This window comes from Perca flavescens, chromosome 22, assembly GCF_004354835.1.
Source record: "Perca flavescens isolate YP-PL-M2 chromosome 22, PFLA_1.0, whole genome shotgun sequence".
Taxonomy (NCBI): Eukaryota; Metazoa; Chordata; class Actinopteri; order Perciformes; family Percidae; genus Perca; species Perca flavescens.
Window position 1 is genome coordinate 9,974,178 of NC_041352.1, and position 21,444 is coordinate 9,995,621.

A 21,444-nucleotide genomic window follows, 5' to 3' on the forward strand; every position below is an offset into this window, starting at 1 on the left:
ATTTAAATGGGTTGCTCAATTTCAAAGAGTTTTATCTAAGCTCTTATGGCTCACACTGCAAATCTGCTTACTGCGGCATAGCTAAACTGTAAAGAGAAATCAAAAACAAGCAGTCAGAAGCAACACAGTGTGAAAAAGGCTCCACACTAAAATTCTGTAGAAGCTGTTTCAGGGTCTGCAGATAGGGTTGCAGGGAGGACTCTTAGGTCAGCAGAAGTAAGCTTGAGTGCCAGAAGAGGCTTCAGGTTACTGCAAACTAAACAGCAAACATTTTGTGTTTCTATGGTTTCTTTTCATCTCCTGTCTCCTTTTCTTGTGTTTCTATTCCTTCCTCTTTCTTCTTTTTTATGTTTTTACTTGTTCTCTCATCTTGTCCCTTCTCTGCATTCTCCCAAACTCGCTGATCTCAATTTCTGGTCCTGAACTGTCGAGCCTCTCTGTAATAAAGCAAGCTGGTGAGTCAGCACAGATGTAGATGCTCTGATAAATCTTAGCGTCTTGAGAGTTTGTGAAGAGGGCTATAAAGTATAAACACCCTGCTGAACTAAAGCCCAGTCAGTCTTTTTTTCTAGCCATATACACGACCGGTATATTCACATCAGATTGAAGAGTTAGTCTCATTGATGAAAAATAACCATTTTCTGAGCTTGAAGGTAAAAAAAAAGGCCATAAAATGTCACAAAACTAAACAACTTGTATTTCTTTTATTTTATACTTTTATTTCAGTTCTGATAAAATATGATGTAACTGGTTTAAAAAATACATATGAACTTGTTCATTAGATTCATTTATACGTCTCTCCTTTATGTGATTTTGACATATGGTGAATGCTTGAATATTCCTCTGCTGTGAGTGCATTATTAGTGTGGTTGGCTCGTGTGGGAACTGAACAGGACCCCTGTCTATCATCTGTCTACACTCGGATTGTTACTACTTCACTGACTAAATTTAAACCAATACAACAGGAGGAAGTGGAGGGGAAGCAGCATACTATATATGGAAGATACTGTAGATCATATATTAGTATATAGGCAATCTAATACTGGCTTCCATCTGATATCAGGAATTTTTAAGATGTGAAATGACCACTAAATGGTTCTGTTCACTATCTAAGGTTGTCTAGTGAGACTTTATTTTCTGACAAAAGGATTGATTGATCTCTGTGTCATAATTGAGCCAAGAAAACAGCTACTATTTAATACTATTTAAGATATTAGCAACTACAGCTGCTCTCAGCTTCTGTGTGGCAGTATGTGTGCAATCTTACAAATCTCTACTGAAAATGTACTATATGTGGTTTTATTCCCTCATAAATACCAATTGTGTAGCTGCATCATCTAAAGTTGTATCCCATTATCTTCTGTGTCTTTAGGTGCTAGAAAAGTAAAGTTATTATAAATGTTTTTAGTTTTGTTGTCCTTACAATAGATACTAACATAGCCCAGTAGTCTCACTTGGCTGTTATGTTTTAAACTGGTATTCCTCTGTCTCGCAGGCACATGGACTCCTTTCAACCCAGTGACAGTGCGCTCCATCATATGTAAGTAGCTGCTGATGACCGTGACATGCCCAACTTTAACACAACTGCTTGTTGTTCTCAGACTATGCAAGTTGTTTATTTGCCTCCTCTCCATGACAACCAGATAAATTAATTACGGCTTGAGCAATCTGAGCGCAGACACAAACTTCTCTTTGGCTTCAGTAACTGCTGCTGTAGGAGAAACCTGCAGCCATCAATAACAGAAGGAGCGAGCATCAGCAAGAAATGGGAAAGTTTGTCTCAAAAAGCAGCTGCCGATTGCCTCAGACTCCAAATATTGATCTGTTTGCACTCTTAAAGCAGTTGTGATATGCAGCTGAGATTAAAAACGTTAAACTCTGCAGTGTAGTTGAGGACTAGGTTGGCAGCTTTTTAACTTTGTAGGTCAGACTGTACTACAACACAAATAAAAGCTTTGGAATCTGAAATATATGGCTGTTTTTTTTTTTTCTTTACTTTAAAATCCTGGCACATTTTATGCTATTGCTTCCAGTTTAGACAAAAATATGTTAAAAATATATTTCCCCGGGTCTCATGTGTACTTTGTTCCCTTTTTGTTGTGTGACTCGCAGAGTAAATCCCTATAATTCCATCGCCTCCCCTTCCTACTGTTCCATACTGAGTAAATCCATTGTTTATTAGTCCCCCAGCAAGAAGCATATCCTGTGATAACACTTCCTTTGTTGGGAGGTAATTGGATTGAACCGCATGAGGGTGAGGAGTGGAGAATTGGTGGGGGGGTGAATCAAGCAGTTTTCTTTCTCTGTTATGAGGTAGTCTAGGAGGCAGGAGTTAGTCAAGTGTGAGACCCACAGTTTAGACTTCTCTGCTCTCTGACAGCCCTTTAAAACTATTTGTGGTACCATTTTTGCTTTCATGTCACAGGATATGTCCCAACTGCATGCTGTTCTAGAGATGTGTGTATGTGTGAGTGTATGAGAGTGAATAAAGCCTCTTATAGTGTCTCCCTCTCTCCTTCAGCCATGTTCGACAGGGAAAATAAAGGCGGGGTGAACTTCAACGAGTTCGCTGGTGTGTGGAAGTACATCACAGACTGGCAGAACATCTTCAGGAACTACGACAGGGACAACTCCGGCTTCATCGATAAGAACGAGCTCAAACAGGCACTGACTGGATTCGGTGAGCAGCAAAGTATGCTTCTGTATTTTACCTTTGAATGTGGTGGAGGGCTCCACAGCTGTCTCTAGGAATGTCCTTTCTCTGGGTCAAAGGTCAGCTTTTGTCTTTTCAGTAGCTCGGTCTATGTTCGGAAAGAACCAGCATGCCATTGGTAATTTGTTTATTAATAATGTAATAGTTTGGAATTCCGCTCATGTAGTAATTCATTTTTACACCACAGACATGTAGTTCCACCTTGCCACATCACAATGCAGAACAAACAATAGGGGACAAATAGTTTTTTAGCACGAAAAAACCTTAATGTTTCAGACATGATTCCACAGAAATGTAACTTAGCAAATAAAATAAATAAAACTGATTTTGCATGCTTTCTGTTTGCCTTTGTGAAAGTGTCTTTGTGAAAGTACAGCAAAATCCCTAAAGGCTTTTTATTTAAGTTCCATAAAGGCCAGAAGAGCCATAATCAATATGTTGTGGGCAGCATATTTCAGTTAACAGCAGGGTAACTGCTCAGTGAAAAGTATGTATCATATTGTTTGTAGGCAATTTAAAAAAGAAAGAAAAAAAGAAATGAATGAGCAGGCTTTGAGTGTCCTCTATCACTACTGAGGAGCCTCAGGTGCTCAGAGCACTGATGTCAGGCTTTTCAAAGTTCATGTTTGTTTTCACAAGGCTGTGTAGGTCTCCATAATGGGGCCAAACCAATCTCAAATATATGTCCAGTACATTGTTAATGTCTTGCTTGCTGTTGTGTGCAGGCTATCGTCTATCAGATCAGTTCTACTGCACGCTGATAGAGAAGTTTGACCGCCAGAGGAAGGGACAAGTTGCCTTCGATGACTTCATCCAGTGCTGTATTGTACTACAGGTAACAGAGTCACACTACATCAAAATAAACCTGTAAGCACACATATAGGATGTCCTTTGGTTTACTATTTGCATCACAACGAGGATACTCTTGTATTCATAGGATTCAGAAGGGAATTTTAAATTATCCATATTTAAGAAAGCCATTACAGTCCTCCCTTTATAGACTGTTAATCTCCTGTAGAAGTTCCACTTGAGTCTGTATGTTCCGTTTCAGTAATTTCACACACACACACACACAATTAAAATGGAAGCTGCCAAGCATACTGTAACCTTAACCCTTTCGCTAATAACAGTAGCTTTTGAATTGCCTCGCTCAAGGTCTCACAATAGCTCTAGAAGTGTCAGCCATTCATTTTGTTTGGACCTAAATTTGAATGAATGACCTTGTGGTGATATATCTTCGTCTCCAGAAGTATAGGGTAAAGAATTCAAGCATGTATATTATTCAGTGACCCAGTGTTGAATGTCTGTTAACTATGATAGTAAATGCATGATGATGATAATGTAAAATCGTGATTGAAAGTGTTGAAATGTTTCAATATGACACCTAATTGGTATGACTAAATGTATATCCATTTTGCACTGGAAACTTTGGAGCAATGAGAAATTTGAGATGAACATGAGAAGTTCAATTCACTATTTCCCCCTCCTTTCCACAGAGGTTGACTGATGTGTTCAGGCGGTACGATACAGACCAGGATGGCTGGATCCAGGTTTCATATGAACAGTATCTATCCATGGTCTTCAATATAGTATAACGCACACGGATCACCACAAAAGAGCACAACTGGACACAACTGTGCCAAAGCTACCGGCAACTCCCAGATGTCTGCCATGGTGGACACTACAAGATTTTTTTAAACCTAATCCTTAGCCCGAGTTGGGCTGTTTCACACAAATTTATATAATGAGAAAACTGAGAGGAACGTTCAGTTTATTTTTAGGTTGTAATACCTTTCAGACGACAGTATTTGTCTGGAGATACAACTACAATGCTTCATGTATTTAAAAAAAAATCTTGTAGTGTTTTGTTTGATGACAAATCTGAACTACTTCTGGGTTGGGGTTGGGGAATATCATGGACACAATCCTGTCGTTCTGTCTGTCTGTTATTGTCGACAAACTTTTTAACGTCTTAACTTTAATTGATACAATTAAAAAATAACTGTTAGAGTAAGAATGATGCATTCTAAGTATGATTTAAGATGCATTGCATGCTTTTCAGGGAAATTTAGCCCCACGTTGAAGCATGCTTTCCCTTTCTTCTGTCTTTTCCTCAGCCCTATTTTGCTCAAAGCCATGTTTACAAAAACGGTGAAAGCAGGTGATGTCCTGCTTCGAGATTCACTGACATGCCAGCTTACATGCCATATTTGTACAAACTTATTTTTAACTGCAAAATATTCAAATGTTAGAACATGTAAGTAGAGGGTAAGCATAATGCCTTTTAGTATGGCTTATTTTTTGTGCATGATGCCTTAAAATGTGTAAAAAGAACACAAAAAGAAATCTTTTATTAAAATACAAAGAAAATCCGATGCGGAGTTGGCTTTCATCATTTATAGGACCACAGACGTTACATTGCAGAGGAACAGTTGCAAAGTGGCTCAATGTCGCCATCTGCTGAACGTTAGTAGTTTTTACCACCGCAATGCAGCAATATGTCCCAGAACCTTGGTCAGTGTTCTTGTTTCAGTGGGGGAGTATGAAAGTGTCACACCTTCATTTTAGAGTTTTGTGAGTTGTGTTCAAGTTAGTTAGCTAGCATACTGCGTGAAGAGTAGAACATATAATGCTCATTTTTACAGTCATTTTAAATCATTTGTGAAATGCGTTAGCGCTTAATTTGTTTATGAGTTAAGCTAGAGCGTCTACGTTTTTCATGAGTGAGTGTTAGCAATGGCGCTGAAGTATTTTAGGACGTTGAGACCAATTTTAAGGGCTACCTATCACAGTAAAACATTTGGACAGTCGATAAAGGCGAGCTTGTTGACAGTTAAATACTACAGCACTGCAACTGGAGGTGAAGACACAGGAACAGGTATGTGTGGAAACATGCAGTAAGTCATTAATGACTTTGGGGGGCAGCAGACTCTGCCATAATTCCATTAGACATTACACACCTGTACTACGTCACACTATTTGAATTCATGGAGGACTGTAGACTATGGATATATTAGAAGAACAAAGTCTTCAAAGCAAGCTATCGTAGAGTCAACACAGGACACAAATGTCCACAAAACGCGTTTCACAGATAAATTGCGTTCATTACGTGATCGATAGACCTTATTTTACAACCTACATGTTGACGGGTTATAACTCATATCAGAAGCACCCTATAATAATCTCAAATAAGGGGCTCAGTAAGTGACCCATATGGAGCCAGCATGCACACACAAATGCCCCGAAAGTGGTAAAAATAAACCATTATTGAAGATTTTAGTCCCACCAGTAGTTTTCCTTCCATGTTAAACATGTTAAAACGTGTGCTATAAAAAATTGTTGCTTTCCTAATTAGGTCTGCTCCTATTTTCATTTCGTGATTACGAAATTTCCCACGTTTGGGCCTTTTTGCTTATTAAATAATTTTAGTCCGTTATCAAAATAGTCGGTGACACATTTTGAATCGCCGAAATCATTTCAGAGCTATTCATAGTTTTTGCTGTTTAAAAATGGGCCGCATCAAAATGAAATATGGAACCCCTATCAGAAACAATTATACCACTAAAATATGATTGCGTATCTCAGCATCACCTTACTCTTACTGCTTGTTGCTCAGACTCAAAGCTAAAGTCCTAAAGTGTAACTGTGAAATAAAATGGGAAACAACACTACACCCAGGAAACGTGGTTCCTCTTCCTTGCACACACTGCACGGTGTAATGATTTGTTTGAGGTGTAGCAGAGTAGAATAGGGCTGCCTGAGACAAATTGCCTTCTTTTCTTTTTTTTCATCCTGCCATGCCTCACTTTACTGGGTTTTGTTTAGCACTCTCTTCTCCTTAGAATAGCCTGTGTGTGAGCGAGGTTAATGTGCTCAGTAGCTTTGTTTGCCTTTCCTGGATGCAGTTGCCTCTGGCTGCGGTTGACAGCTGGATTCCCTGGGATGACCCTAAACAATGTCAGGTCAACTGCCTGCTGCAACCTCAAGCCACACTCACTGGCACACTCATACACACTTTATAAACACACACTTAGACAGAGCGAGAGCCAAGGCCCTCACCTCAACCCAGACCATCTCTTTCATTGTTTCACTGTCTGTTACTGTTTCTGTTATCAAGTCTGTCCACGATTTGCATTCCATCTCCATCCCTTCTTCTGTTGAGGTCAAACTTAATGTCTCTGGGCCGGCCTCTTTCTAAGTGTTGTGGTCCATATTGGTTTCTGTCCGTGCATCTTTATCATTCTCTGTCATTAGTTGCGGGACAGACTGTGGTCACAGAGCGCAGGGGGTCCGTGGTCACCGTGGCGATAAACCGACCCGAGGTGCGTAATGCGGTGAACCAGGAGACGGCAAGGCGTCTGCTTGAAGAGCTGGAGGCCTTCGACAGTGACCCAGACTTACACGTGGCTGTCCTGCATGGGAAAGGTAAGAGTTAGAAGGGATGGGTGAAAATTTGCTTTTTAATTCAGTGTCTTGCTCATACGTCATTCAGGCAGATATTTACAGACATACTACAGAGTTTGAGCCTGGTTAAAATCCTGTTGAGGGATTCTGTCCCTAGTTTCAGGCCAGCCAGCCAGCCGTCCTCATTTTTCTCTAGGTTCTGTGTTTCCTCTTCCTCTATTTATCTGCACCTCAATTTTACCCCAAAGACTTGAAACCTCGAGAAACCGCTATCCTGGCTCTGTGCAAAGCTAACAAAATCTACCTACCATGTATTTCAGACTATTTCTTGGCCTAGAGTAGTAACTTCCTGGAGTCTCCACTGGTTGCTTTCAGGGTACAACATTATACCATCCAAGTACCAAAAAAATGCAACTGGCTGGTAGATATGCTTCACTCACCACCCAAAACAAAAAAAACTATTGTAATCACTAGAGTGGCTTGTAAAATTTGAGCATTGACTAGCCATTTGGCTGGTGGACCAAAAGGGTAATTTTGCACCATGGTTGCTTGGCAACATTATAGTGATGACAATCCTCATATTTTAGCTTCATTTTTACCTTACAGAAATGAGAGAATTATCGATCTTTACATTTAAAGCAACACTATGTAACTTTTAGCGCGAGCTGTAGTTCCAATTAGACAACCTGTGGGGGGACTGAAGCGGGAAAAGTTAGTGTTGCTTTAACTCTTGGCAAGAAAGTGAATAAGTGTATTTCCCAAAATGTCGAACTATTCCTAAAGAGAAAGTCAGGTTTTTTTTTTTTTTTTCAAGTCCAAAAAAAGTACAACATTGTAGGTCGTAGTAGTTCTCTGAAGCATCACATTCGTCCTCTGTATCTTTTTTCCAACCTTTTGCTCCTCGGAGTCCTTAGATCTAGCCGAAATGGGAAGGTGACCAGACCAGTGTACACACAGAAAAAACACACACTCCCACCTGTGAGGTGGCCTGCACTGTGTCAGCCGCCCAAAGCCAGAATCGTGCCACGGCTCCTAATGCCTCTAAAATGTCACACAAGCTGAATGAACTTCCCTCAGTGGAAATAATGTCTACAACCTGGATCAACCTGCCTGCTGTATGAAGTGCACTGTGGCCTCCAGAGACACAAGTATATACTTTGTTCGGTACTTCAGAGGTTGGAGCCTCTCCAGATGACGGCTGCAGAGTGCTAATAGTCTCAGCTGTGAACAGAAAAGGGTGTGTGTTTTAGAGGGTAATGTAGCTAATGTTAAATGAGCGGCACAGTAGGTCGTTCCAGCAAAAGTGTCTCTTCTGTGATTCCCACAATGTCTGTAATTTGCTTTTAATCGTCCCACCACACATTCCTGTCAGCAGGTTGTCCTGTTTTGCTGCTCCACTAGAACAAGAAGACCGACCTTCAGTGGTGATTAGCAGCCTGTCTGTGTTCTAAGGTGACAAGCAGGGAGGTTCTGCTTTGGCTGTAGTGTTTCTGAAAACATAAGGAATCCATTTTGTTCAAATTAACGCCAACACGATCACTCTCTCGGCTCTCATTTTTCGGTGTCTACATGTGTGTGTTTTTTTTTTTTTTTTTTTTACTTGTGAAATTAAGAGTAATTGCTTTCTGCAGGTTTTGAATATGCTGGCACATATTTGGAGTTTTTGGGATTCTGATTTCTGTTGGCGTTTTGTGGTCAGGTACAATCTAGATGTCAAACCTAGCTGTGTCACTTTTAAAGTCTGTAAAGCCTCACTAGTCGCATAAAAACACATTGTACGGTACCAAAATTAGTTTTCTAACCATTTGTTAGAAGTTACATTATAAATACAAAAAACAACATCCATGTAGTTTTATTTGTCCAATATTTGAGAAATTTTGTCAAATCTCTTTTAGATGGATGAACAGTTAATGTTGCCAGTTTATCACAAATATGGGGGTTGAGGTCAGGTCTCTGTGCTGACCGGTCTAGTTCTTCCAGTGGGGGAATGTAACTCGGTACATATAAGTACTATATAGTACAAATTTGAGGTACTTTTCATTTCATGGCATTTCATCTACTTCTACTCCACTACCTTTCAGAGGGAAATATTGTACTTTTAACTTTACTACATTTATTTGACAGCTTACTTTGCAAATTAAGTCGGAGTGTTTCTACGCCAAACTGGTAAAAGACAAGTCTTAACGGGCTTGGTGCACTGGGCTCACACTTTCTTACAGCAGATATTTTGACTTGTCATAGTAGGAAAAGCACAGGCGCTACATTAACGCTGTCCCAGTAAACTGTGACAGCGTGACCGTGAGCCAGAATGCACAATACCAAGAGCCTGAAATCATAATTTCATTATGTCTTTGGTGAAAAGGGTTTATTGTCATGCTGAAACAGGAAATGGTCTTCCCTTGAAAATTTAAAAAAAGAGAGATAGAGGAACAATAGAATTATTTTTTTAATAATTTGGAAATGAAAATGAAATTATCTTTTTTAAAGCTCAAAACTTCTGAGCCCCCAAGGAGAACATTTATGATAAAACTGCACTGCTGCTTATTTTTAATCAAGTAAATGGAACATCTTCCTGTCTGTTTGGTCCATAACTAACAAATCTCCTCTGAATAATGCTTTAACATCCTCCATGAATGGGCCCGCTCTTTATAGCGTCTGCTCTTTTTTTTTTCCCACAAGGACAAAGGAGTTTAGGGAGCTCTGTCACATCGTTGCTCCCATAAACGGCATGACGCACTGTTTTTCTATAATTGCCCTGCACTGACCCACAGCTGTAATCAAAGCTCCCAGTTGATGGGTGTTGCTGGCACATGTGTTCGTTATAATCATTTTCATTACTGTTACATTACGGAGAGAGGAGGATTTTATGAGTCCCTGCCTGATCCTGTGACATAGTGTTTGTAGGCCTCTTGGGTAATGTTGTAATTACCACATGAATCCAGCGGAAGGGGCTGTGGTTGGACTATGTTAGTCTTCCATTAATGAGGATATTGTGTATGTGCATATGTGTCTGTGTGGGCACATGCATGATTTGTGACTATGTATTGGATTTGAGCTCTTTAGGGAAGAGAGGCATTTGTGTGCCAGCCAGCCCAAAGCAAGCTGCTATCCAAATTGCAGCCCTCGGACTCCAGCTCAACTTGTTGTTTTTTTCATCCTCATCATTTTCCCTTCCTCTCTGACTTTCCAGCTGCCATACTTTGTAATTTTGTGGTCTCCTCTAGGAGGGAATTTCTGTGCTGGTTATGATCTGAAAGAGCTGGCCAATCACCCTGCCTCCCTCAAATTGGAGCAAGATGTCACCAAGGGTCCCGGTCCGATGGTGAGCACTGTTTAAGCTGTGTGTGCGATAGAGAGTTATATCTATTTTTCCTTATGATCCTAATGGAGGGCTAAAGGTTTCCACAAAAATATAAAACCAGTGGTCAGTAGTGATTGTGAATATTGTTAAGGGTTTGGGAAGACAGGTAGTGGTGAAGATTTGGCTTTATGTTGAATCAGGAAAATGCCTTAGTGACTACAGCTGTGTGTGTTTGTGTGTGCTGTGCATGTGCAGATAGTCCTAACTTCTGACACGGCTATCACTTTACAAAGAATAAAGATTATAGCATAATATATGTAGTGTAAACTACACACTATACTACTGCAGATTCCTTAGAATTAGTTTGGATTGCATGTTAACTTTGGGATTGAGTGGACCTCCTGTGCAGAAAATGTATAGCACTGCATCTCTTATAGAATACACAGCGCTTCATTTGTTCACCAGAACTTGGATCATTTGTTACAATTACAAATCTAGAAACGTTTTAGTAGATGCACCATGGAAATCAGAGGTAGAAAAGCCTGAAATGGACAGTGAAAATATTCGTCCATATAGAGATGCTTCAAATATCCTGAACAGTGGATATATTCGACAGGAAGCAGCGTTGCTGCCTTGTTAACAATGCGTGTTTCTGAGTTGATTTTACTGTGCTTATAGCTGTGTGTGTGTGTGTGTGTGTGTGTGTGTGTGTGTGTGTGTGTGTGTGTGTGTGTGTGTGTGTGTGTGTGTGTGTGTGTGTGTGTGTGTGTGTGTGTGTGTGTGTGTGTGTGTGTGTGTGTGTGTGTGTGTTTTGATGTACTAATCTGGTTGTTTCCTCCAGGGTCCCTCCCGTTTGGAACTGTCTAAGCCGCTGATAGCAGCAGTCAGCGGCTTTGCTGTGGCTGGAGGACTGGAGCTGGCTCTGCTGGCAGATCTGAGAGTGGTGGAGGAGAGCGCCGTCATGGGGGTGTTCTGTCGCAGGTTTGGTACATCTGACGCCTCACACCGCTGCTGTCTTTACTGCAGATAGATAGACATTTATTGATCCTTTCGGAAATCCATCTTGCACCATACAGCTCATCAAAAAGACAGACAACAGACCATAAACAACAGACAACAACAAGACCACCAACCCCTCCCTCCTCCCCACACAACCCCAATACACAATCCCAAATCTGCACATCATAGATGCAAGAATAGCAAAGTGCAATGTCATTAGCGCCAATGGGCTATCAAGAGTAAGGTGCATCATCATCAGTGGCGTTTTAATATTATATCAACGTGCAGTATTGTTAGCCAGAAAGGATCAAGTTATTTTCCCTAATTTATTTAGTAGTGTAATGCTGGTAGGAATGAATGATTTGCGAGCCTAAGTATTTATACTCTTCTACCACTTCAATCCCTTGCGCCTCTATAGTCATCTGCTGGTGGGTCGAGCCCCCACTTCTAAAGTCAAATATCATTTCTTTAGTTTTGTTCGTGTTAAGCAGAAGACAACTGGACCTGCACCATTCTATAAACTGATCTACCCAAGCCCGATAGTTGGTTTCATCGTCCCGTATCAAACCTATGATCGCTGTATCATCAGCAAATTTGATTGTAACATGTTCCTGTGTGTTGCTCCTGCATTCATTTGTGTATAGGGTAAATACGACTAGGGAGATTGTACTTCCTTGTAGAGACCCCATGTTTGTAATAATGGGAGAAGACAGCTTCATTTACCCTGACACACTGCACTCGGTCAGTCAGAAAGGACTCAACCCATCTGATGACATCACTATGCACTCCCAACCGCAATAGCCTCTCCATCATAATGTGAGGCCTAATGGTGTTAAATGCAGATGAGAAGTCTATAAATAACACGTGCATATCGTTTGGGCTGATCAAGGTGACAATAAATATTATGGAGCATATTCAATAGCGCGTCATCAGTGCTCCTTTCTGTCCTGTATGCAAATTGTAGAGGGTCAATCACCCCTTGCACATCTCCTAGAACACGTTTTAAGACAATCTTGTCAAGATTACAATTAATGTTAGGGCAACTGGACGATAGTCATTTAAGGCAGAGGGTTTTGCCACTTTTGGTACTGGCACTATCAGTGAGGTTTTCCAGGCCTTTGGAATGTAGTGTGTGTCAAGAGAGATTTGAAAAAGCTGCCCAAATATAGGGCTAAGTTGTTCCCTACACTCCTTTAGGACCCTTCCTTTGATCTTATCAGGACCAGCTGCCTTTTTTGGATCAATCTTTTTGAAGATTCTATGCACCTCCTCAGCTGTTACAACCAGGGGAGGGCCACCATGAAGTTGTTGTCTGATAGAATTACGCTCTGAGGAGAAATCTGATGTCTCAAATCTTGCATAAAAAGTATTTAATTCATTTGCAAGGGTCAGATCATCTCCATTTGTATCAATGTGGCTTCTCCTCACCTCCTTCCCTATCATTGTGTACATCCCTTGCCATGCCTGTTTTAAGTCATTACCCCTCATTTTCGCCTCAATCTGTAGAAATGTGAATTGCTTAAGGGCAACTCAGTGGGGGCAATGAAGAAGATGCGTTCACTTTCTCTACCCAGGTTTATCCTGCTGCTCCAGCAGTTGAACCTGTGCCCCTCAGGTCCCAAGCTTGCTTCAGTGAGACTTGACCATTAATACATTTCATTTTCCTACTGCTGCGAGATCTTCTGCTAGTTGTGCAACTACTTTTAGTACAACTACTTCCTCTGCTTTTATTTCAGCTAATATTACTCCTTAAAGTTTCTCTTATGCTATTACTGATAGTATTACTTACTTGCTCGGCTGCTACAACTACTTAAAACACTTCTCTCTACTTGTGCTCGTAGTGGTATTACCTTGACTACTCCCACTGCAACTACTATCACTACCTGCTATTAGAATAAGCTACTGCTGATGTCGTAGCTTCCACTTGACTCATCTGTCAGTATTCATGCCGCTGATAGTAGCTCAAGCTAATTTGACTACTTCTTTTTGATGTTCTACTTCTAGTGCTACTAATTTGTATACTGTTTCTCTTTTAACCCTGCTATTGCTAATACAATCCTATCACTACTGGCGGTAGAAATAGGAATAGTTCTGCTGCTACCACCACCACCTCTCTCTGCCGTTGTGCATTTGCTCATCTAATTATATCTGCCCATGAAAGTATGCTTGTGTTTTTCTTTTGCATCCACGCATACATCATCTGTCCCCTAATGCCAGGAAGTCGACGCTATTTATATTTTTTAACTTTGTTACTCTGTCCTCTGTTATCACCCCAGCCTCCTCTTGTTTGTGCTTGAGGACGGAGTCATAGGGCGATAACACCAGTGACCGTGACCTTTTGGCATCACGGCCAGACTCTGCTGGGCAGTCTTGATAAGTAGGAGAGGAAGCAACCCAGTGCCAGGTTTCCACTGCAGGGCCAAACAGGGCTTACATATTATTTATGTCACCAATTTCCTCCCTAAACAACATTTTCCTTATTTGACGTCTCGTAGCTTACTGGCATGGTTTGCCCACTGACTCAGCTATAGTTTTAAAAGAACAAGTAGTACTTTGGATCTTCTGCTGTAAACACTTTAAGCTAATCCTGATCCCAGCAAGTCGTGGTTGGCTTCACTATGTGAAAGTTGCTCGTGTTGGACCGTTGCAGCATCTCTCGCGTAGCTGTCATTGCTTTAGCCATGCTTCTAGAGGGTTTAAAATACAACCGTGGTGTTTATAAATGCAACTGTTGTACTATAATTTACTGGCAGTACTAGATTTAGAGTGTAAACATGCAGGGCTTATCATCTCAGGCCTGTAATTTACAGGAGAGCATCCTGGCAGTGCCCTTGTCTTTCTGTCCGTCCTCCCAGACTGTCTGGTGGCAAGTCTTCAGTGCCAGGCCACACTCCAGTCTAGTCTCTCTGCAGTGTCAATTTTCAGTTTAAAAACGTTTTTATACCATACCTTTGAAGAAAAACATGTTTTTATTTCTTAAAGTAAGTCTTTGGGTTGGAAAAAGGAAAATTTCACATCTAATTAAAAGTCCTCTGCTTGTCATTGATTTGTGCAATTAGAGTCTCTGTTGATTTGTTACCGAAAGTTAAAACATTGTGTTAAAAGGTCCCATATTGTAAAAAGTAAAGTTTCTATTTCTTTTTTAATTATAAAGCAGGTCGAGGTGCTTTACATATACTGTGAAAGTAACTAAATGCAATATCCCGTATTTAGAAACTGTGCTTTTGAAACAACTTCTGTACGGTTGTTTTTTTTTTTTTTTTTTTTTTTTAACATTAAAGCATTAAAACATGTTGTAGTCTACTACAACATGTTTTAATTAGAATGCTTGCCACTATTACTTCTGTAGGTTACCTGCTGAAAAATTCAAGTTCAAGTAACAGCTGGTCTTTCTGTCTGCCAGAAAAAAAAGAGGGGAAGTAAGGAAATACTAGCATTGAAGATATAAGTACAGATTAGGGAAGACACAGGAGAAGATGTATAAAACAAAGGTTATGAGGTAACAATGGATTGTCACTGCATCTCTGGACACAAACTGACAAGCTTCTTTCAACAGATCCAAGAGTCTCAGTCTGAGCTCTTTGTGTCCCATTAGGGATGAAATGAATCTAATGCCTGCACTCAGACCTCTTCCATCAGCTCAAAACTATGTTTGGGAGGCAGAAATGAGCATTACTGCGGTTTCGGCACAAGTTGCACATTTCCTCCCAGTAATTAATTCTCTGCCTCTTGATTGCCACATATCTTCAGGCTTGTTTGTCAACACATTTGAGTTGTTTCCCCTCAGCTTAGTTAAAACCACTGTGGTTTTTCAGATGTGTATTTAGCAGAGTAATTATTACTCTGCTAGCGGTGTTCAGCTTTTTTATACCCATACTGCAGCACAGTTGTATGCTGCATAACCAGAATATTCACCTTTTCAAGCCTGTAATTATTGTGGTTTAAATCCCGGTGGGGGTGAGTGAACATTAACAAGATTTAATGGGGCTGCATTCCTCAATGAGACATTTCTTATAAGACCTTACGTTTAGAAAAAACAGACTTTACAGTGGAAAAGTGTGCATTTTCCTAACATTAAACAATTGAAAACCGAACTTCCCTCCCCATTTACATCAAACGTAGCGCTGCTCTGTGGGACGCACAGTTTATTTAAAGATCCTCTGTTTCTTACAGATTATTTCCTTTTAATGGTTGAATTCTGTAACCGTTTTGGGGTCGGGCACAGATGGCAGCAGCCGGAGGGAATCCCTGGTGGCTTTGGAGTCAAAAAAACCCTCAGAGGCTCACTGCACTGCTCTGATGTGGGCCAATGGCAACCATAAGGATCTGACAGCTTTCTGGCACGTGATTGGCTGCCGAACCTGTGGCTTCCTGTCTGGGGCCCCTCTGCCTCGCCGAGGAGGAAATGAGAAGGAGGAGATGGTTGCGTCACAGGAGTCTGGTATAAGTGTCTACTGCTCGTTGGATTTTGAGAGGCCTGAATGGAAAACCACCGTGCTTACCTAATTCCCTAATGTTATTTTGGTTCTTTAACCCAGAGGAACATTACAAAGCAAAAAAAAAAAAAAAAAAAAAAAAGTTGGCACCGGAAAAGGAAACTTAAAATAGTTCAGTTATACTTCATTCAAGGATTTTTCTTCAAATGGTGAGGCTAAATCGGGCAAGTTGTCCAGGATTGTTAGGATAGTACTCTGATTTTCCCTGTTTGAAGTAGTAAATGGAGACCCCTCTCTCTCTCTCTCACACACACACACACACACACACACACACACACACCAATCAGTCATGTCAGTATCTTCTCCCTTTCTCATCTTCAGTTTTAAGTCCTGACCAAGAGTGCCAATAAAGAAGAAGCCACATGTTGAACCAAAGTCAAACCTCCGTCCAAAGCTGACATAACATCGGCCAATTCAAACACCCGCTCAGTGAGTTTGAAACTGAGTGACATAGTCCAGTGATAACATCATCTCACTGCAGTCTTTTTTGGAACTTCAGTTTTTCTTTTTTTTTTTGTGAATAGATGGAGCAGTTGTCAACATTTTTGTAAGGGGATACATTGTTTGCAAGATATGGACATTGTTTTAGAGTTTTACAAATAGCTTCTTATTAATCTAAAGACAATCACGTTTAGAATAATTTGAAACTTTGTACCTAAAATTGAGTGACTTTGGGACAGATTGGGTTCCTGATGAAATCTGATTATGTTTGAATTTCCATGTGATTTAGTTTTTTGGTCTTACAAGGTGCTACATATCCTCTGTCATTTTCATGATTTAAGGCCCTGTTTGCAGCCTTGGTGGTCTTGTTTAATTGTGCTCTGCAAGCTAAAGAATACAAAGCCCTGGTATTAACTCAGTGGGCTAAATACATGAAATCAACTTAACTGCGTAGCACTCATGTTTGACCCAGCCCAATGCAGCTATTTTCCTTCATTCCTAGTGAGTATTTTAAAGTGCGCTTCCGACTGAAGGTCTGCTCTTTTCCCTCTGTTCATTTTAGTATGGAGTTATCCGGAAATCGTTAATCCACATCAAACTTAATCGCATTACCCTCATGGGAGGCCATTGTAGTTGGTTTTACTTTGATGTGGCGAGGATGCCAGCAGCACCAGCAGCAAATGAGAACACCTCAGTGGGTTGTGTTAACACTCTGTTCTCAGGTTATTAGTGGAATGCGATCTCCTCCTATCGGACTTGGTACCAATAGCGCGTAGGCCTCCCAAGTCCACAAGGAGTTCACAGAGGGCAGCTACAGAGCAGCAGTCTTTCAGCTGGCAGGGATTCAGTGTCTTCATCTTTCAATTAAGCAGGGTGAATAATGGGGCTTGGACCCAGGTCTGCTTTTCTGTCTTAAATGACTGCGGCCTGGTTTGATTTTGCAAACTGAATAGATGCTTGTAATTTAAAGACAAAGATGGGATAATAATGTACCAAAATATGTACAGATGCAAACAGACCTGAGCTGCAGCATTTGTTATTAAACTTATAAAATATATTAACCTTTATTTTAAATGTCATTTTTTATGTTTTTTTTTATGTTTCATGTTTAGGAAATTAATGCTGATTGAAGATAATAAAAACTGCTGCTATCACAGGCCAACACATTATTTCCAACTCTGTAGCACGTAGATAAATTACAAGGTCCTACACGTCAGTCAGATAAGCTGTGATGGCCCTATGATGCAGGAAGAAAACCACCTCTTCTAGCTAGTTATTAAACAATAGGCTTTACTGACTCATGTTTAACCTTGTTAATAACAAGCTGCAGTCTTGACAATGGGCTTATCTGTTTTGAACGAGAAGGCCGAGGGCTCCTTTTCAAATGTTTAGCTCATTACTGCAGAACAATGATGACAAATCAACGTTTTTGTTTTGCGGACGCTAACTGATTATCTGGTATCAGGATCACTGCCAAACATTTTCCTCTATGAAACTTGGAATAGGGGATCAGAAGCCACCGCCTCAGCCATCTTCTTTCAAGCCAAACATGCCTTTTGAGTTAAAACTACTTCAATGAGTTGCTTCCTACCCCTCAGCGCCCATTCATGTGGGACAAAGCGCAGGGCTTGTGTAAATTCCCGAAAACAGGACACATGAGAGACGGAACTATCAGACAGAGGGTGAGGGTTGGAGGTGCTGGAGACGAGTGCTGTGGATAAGAAGGGAGATCCTTCCGTTTGCTGATAGCGATGGTGCCAATAGCAGCACCAAAGACAGACAGACGGGAGGTCAACCTGGCTCTTTATCTATCCTTAATAGAGTCAGGCTCTGTCTTCCTCTCACTGTTTCCTAGCCAGCCTCTCTCTCTCTCTCTCTCTCTCTCTCTCTCTCTCTCTCTCTCTCTCTCTCTCTCTCTCTCTGGCTTTTGTTGTAATCAAAAGTGATAGTGCTGGACCCAACATCAAGGACCTCTATGCACTAATCAACCATCTGTTGCTGAGGATTACAGGAATGATTCTGCAGCTACCAGTGGGTACATGGAAAGACTATAGAGTAGCTAAACAAATAAAAAAAAAAAAATTGAATTTGTGATTTGATTGAAAAGTCTAAACAGTTAGCTAAAAGAAATGGATAAATGATGAAAAGGTTAAAAGTGATGGATATGTTGAAATGGTTATCCAAGTACGGCAGACATGTCTAGAAAGTAATGCATTGAGTTGAGTTCATCTGATAGGGTTGTAGTGTGTGTGTGTGTGTGTGTGTGTGTGTGTGTGTGTGTGTGTGTGTGTGTGTGTGTGTGTGTGTGTGTGTGTGTGTGTGTGTGTGTGTGTGTGTGTGTCAGTCACACATACTTGTATAGGAATGCCCTTGTGCATGTAATTGTGTGTAGTTCCATGAGGTGCACAAAGCTCCACGGAGCAGAAAAGCCCTGGCTGAAAGACTTAGTTGTCTCAGTCAATATTGAAAAGACCTTGAACCTCACACACACCTGTGCTGCGAGTCTCTGCAAAAGGAATTCAGCTGTCATTTATGTTGCATTTCATCGGCTCAGTGTGCTCAGCCGTACGCTCTGTAATTTACATTTCTGTAGGATACACTCCTGTAATGGGGGATGACTGAAAAATTGAGTGAAATCTAGAATTTGCAGACAGTGTAACACCCCCCCACCCCCACCTAATCACAGTCTTCAGTCTGTCAGAGCGCCATATGTGCCGACTGTCTGAACCCAAACCAGGCCCCTGGATTGGTCGCTCGTGTGTTACCACTGGCATTTCATGTATTTCAATTTAATTTATCTGAATCACAGTAATTCCACGACTCCCTAAAGAATGAGGGGGGACCCGGACCCTGAAAGCTCGCATGATGATTTGGGGTTATGAAAACATGTCCGACACATGTGCTCTCAATAAGGGGCGGTCAAATAGAATCAGCGACTTGGAGGAATTGGGGAGTCGGGATTGTGGCGTGGAACTTTGAAAGCTGTAAAGTAGAAAGTGTGCCAGTTCCAGCTGGTGCTCTTTAGAAATTAGGACCGATGCCAGAAGCTTACTGTACCTTGCAGTGTACTTTCTCTGCTCTTGTTTCTTTCTCCCTCCCTTCCCTCCTATCCCTCTTTCTCTCTGGTACACCCAGTAATAATGCAAATGTTTCCAGTGAGACTGAAAGTAAGGAGGAGTTTGAGTTTTCATGTACTGACTGAAAGAAAGCAGAGTTACAGTTAAGGAGTAAAAGGGTTTCAAAAGCTTTGTTCCCATGACAGCTGTAACCTAGATTAATGCCAGCAGTATATTATGTATTTCTAAGTGTTTCTTTGGCTGTTTTCACACAGTTTAACTGAACCTAATACACTGGCACAGTGGCCTAGATTTCCTTTTACAGTTAAATAATCCAAATGTGTGTCTAAAGGTAATTTTAGAAAACTCCCACCCCCACATTCTGGATATATTTTTCATTTGAACTGGAATTTCCAAATGTGTGCAACAGTCCAGCATAGGGCTGCAACTAATAATTATTTTCATTATCAATCATTTTTGATTTATGAGTTAGACAGGGGTTATGTCGCAAAATCAAGAAATCCATCAAAGTCCATCACATTTTCTTAGTGCCCAAGGTGACATCTTTTTAATTTTTTGTTTTGTCCAAAGCCTAAATACAGTCAATTTACAATAATGTAAAACAGAATTTATTTATTTTTTAGCAAAAGCTCACATTGGAGACATTCAAACAAGAGAATATTTTGCTTTTTTTTTTGGGATAAAAGACTAATACTAACTAATCGAATACTAGATAAATAACCTTTTGTTTTTTTGTTTAACCTTTTTGTCTTAGTGTAAGAGGACTGTTGGTCTAAATGAGTATAAATGCCCTGGTCTGAGATAATACCATGGGATATTTAGGATACTCTGTACTATCGGAGTCTCTTTGTGCCATATATAATCATATACGACTGTGATACAACACGCGCCAAAGACATATATTTTACACTGAACATCTCATCTTCTTTCAGGAGTTCCTCTGATTGACGGAGGTACAGTGCGGCTCCCGCGTCTCATTGGTCTATCACGAGCCCTCGACCTGATTCTGACTGGACGACCAATCGGAGCGCAGGAGGCTCTTGCCTACGGACTGGCAAACAGAGTTGTTCCGGATGGCCAAGGTATTGGGATTAGTGTAGATTCTGTGTTTATCAGTGCTGTGTCATGGATAGTGCTGGGGATCACACCTCGATACATTACGTATACCGACCAAAATGTGTCCATCGCGTATAAAAAGTATTGAAAGTTGTCATTGAATGCCTTATTTACTTCATCTTTGAATCTTTCCTGATCTAAATTTATTGATGGTTACATAATTTAAAAATGACGTGGTCCTTAGTCTAAAGCTTTAGCATTACTTTTGTGGATTCGTCCAGTAGTAATGAAATATAGCCAGAAATACAGAACAGAAGTGAGAGTTAAAGACAAAAGAAATCCAGGAAGGATGATAATGGTGTATTGTAGTTAGTATCATAGGGCTTTTTGATTTCAACGTGAAGACCAGTCAGGGGGGAGGTTGGAAGTCCCTCCATCTTCGTCGGGGGAAGTAGAAATCGTTGTTCACTGTGAAGACCAGTCATGTAGACACCACAGAGAAACATGCCTGTGATCTGTTTTCATTCAGAAAACATCGTTTTTAAGAAACTGTCTTGTGGGTAATATCCTAGTTAATGTAAATGTGTTCCTGTGATTCGGTTTTCTTTATTTGGTTCCAACACCGCGCTGAAGCCATAACTCACCATCAGCACTACCCTCTCCTCACTCATTCCAGCAGCAGTCTGAGAATTAAGTTATGCATGCATTTCAATACGGCATTTCCTGTATTACATTAATGCATGAACATTCCTGTATCCTTAAAATCCCCAAAAAGCCTTTCCATGTGCGAATCCCCCCTCTCTCTCTCACACACACACACACACACACACACACACACACACACACACACACACACACACACACACACACACACACACACACACACACACACTCAGACATTAGAAGATTTGGTTAATTCTTTTAGGAAGTTCCTCTTCCCACAGTCAAGCCTCGGCC

At 40.7% G+C, this 21,444-nt stretch overlaps 2 protein-coding genes across 5 annotated transcripts in view; both read left to right on the top strand.

Annotated features, from left to right (window-relative positions):
* pdcd6 (programmed cell death 6) overlaps positions 1-5,088 on the top strand; it is a 24,002-nt gene extending 18,914 nt beyond the window's left edge. Inside the window, exons 3-6 of one of the 2 annotated variants that reach the window (XM_028569402.1) lie at positions 1,496-1,540; positions 2,522-2,692; positions 3,439-3,548; positions 4,210-5,088. In XM_028569402.1, the coding sequence (XP_028425203.1) occupies positions 1,496-1,540; positions 2,522-2,692; positions 3,439-3,548; positions 4,210-4,308 (425 nt within the window). In that variant the 3' untranslated portion in view covers positions 4,309-5,088. The remainder of the gene's footprint in view (positions 1-1,495; positions 1,541-2,521; positions 2,693-3,438; positions 3,549-4,209) is intronic. The other variant, XM_028569403.1, reaches the window with a different exon arrangement.
* Positions 5,089-5,192: 104 nt separating this feature from the next.
* The window catches only part of LOC114548849 (probable enoyl-CoA hydratase), a 46,965-nt gene continuing 30,713 nt past the window's right edge, over positions 5,193-21,444 (top strand). For all 3 annotated transcript variants that reach the window (XR_003691436.1, XM_028568829.1, XM_028568828.1), the window contains exons 1-5: positions 5,193-5,591; positions 6,968-7,138; positions 10,342-10,439; positions 11,260-11,404; positions 20,364-20,513. Coding sequence is in view for 2 of the 3 variants with exons in the window: in XM_028568829.1 (XP_028424630.1) it covers positions 5,450-5,591; positions 6,968-7,138; positions 10,342-10,439; positions 11,260-11,404; positions 20,364-20,513 (706 nt within the window). In the remaining variant the exon portion in view is untranslated. The remainder of the gene's footprint in view (positions 5,592-6,967; positions 7,139-10,341; positions 10,440-11,259; positions 11,405-20,363; positions 20,514-21,444) is intronic.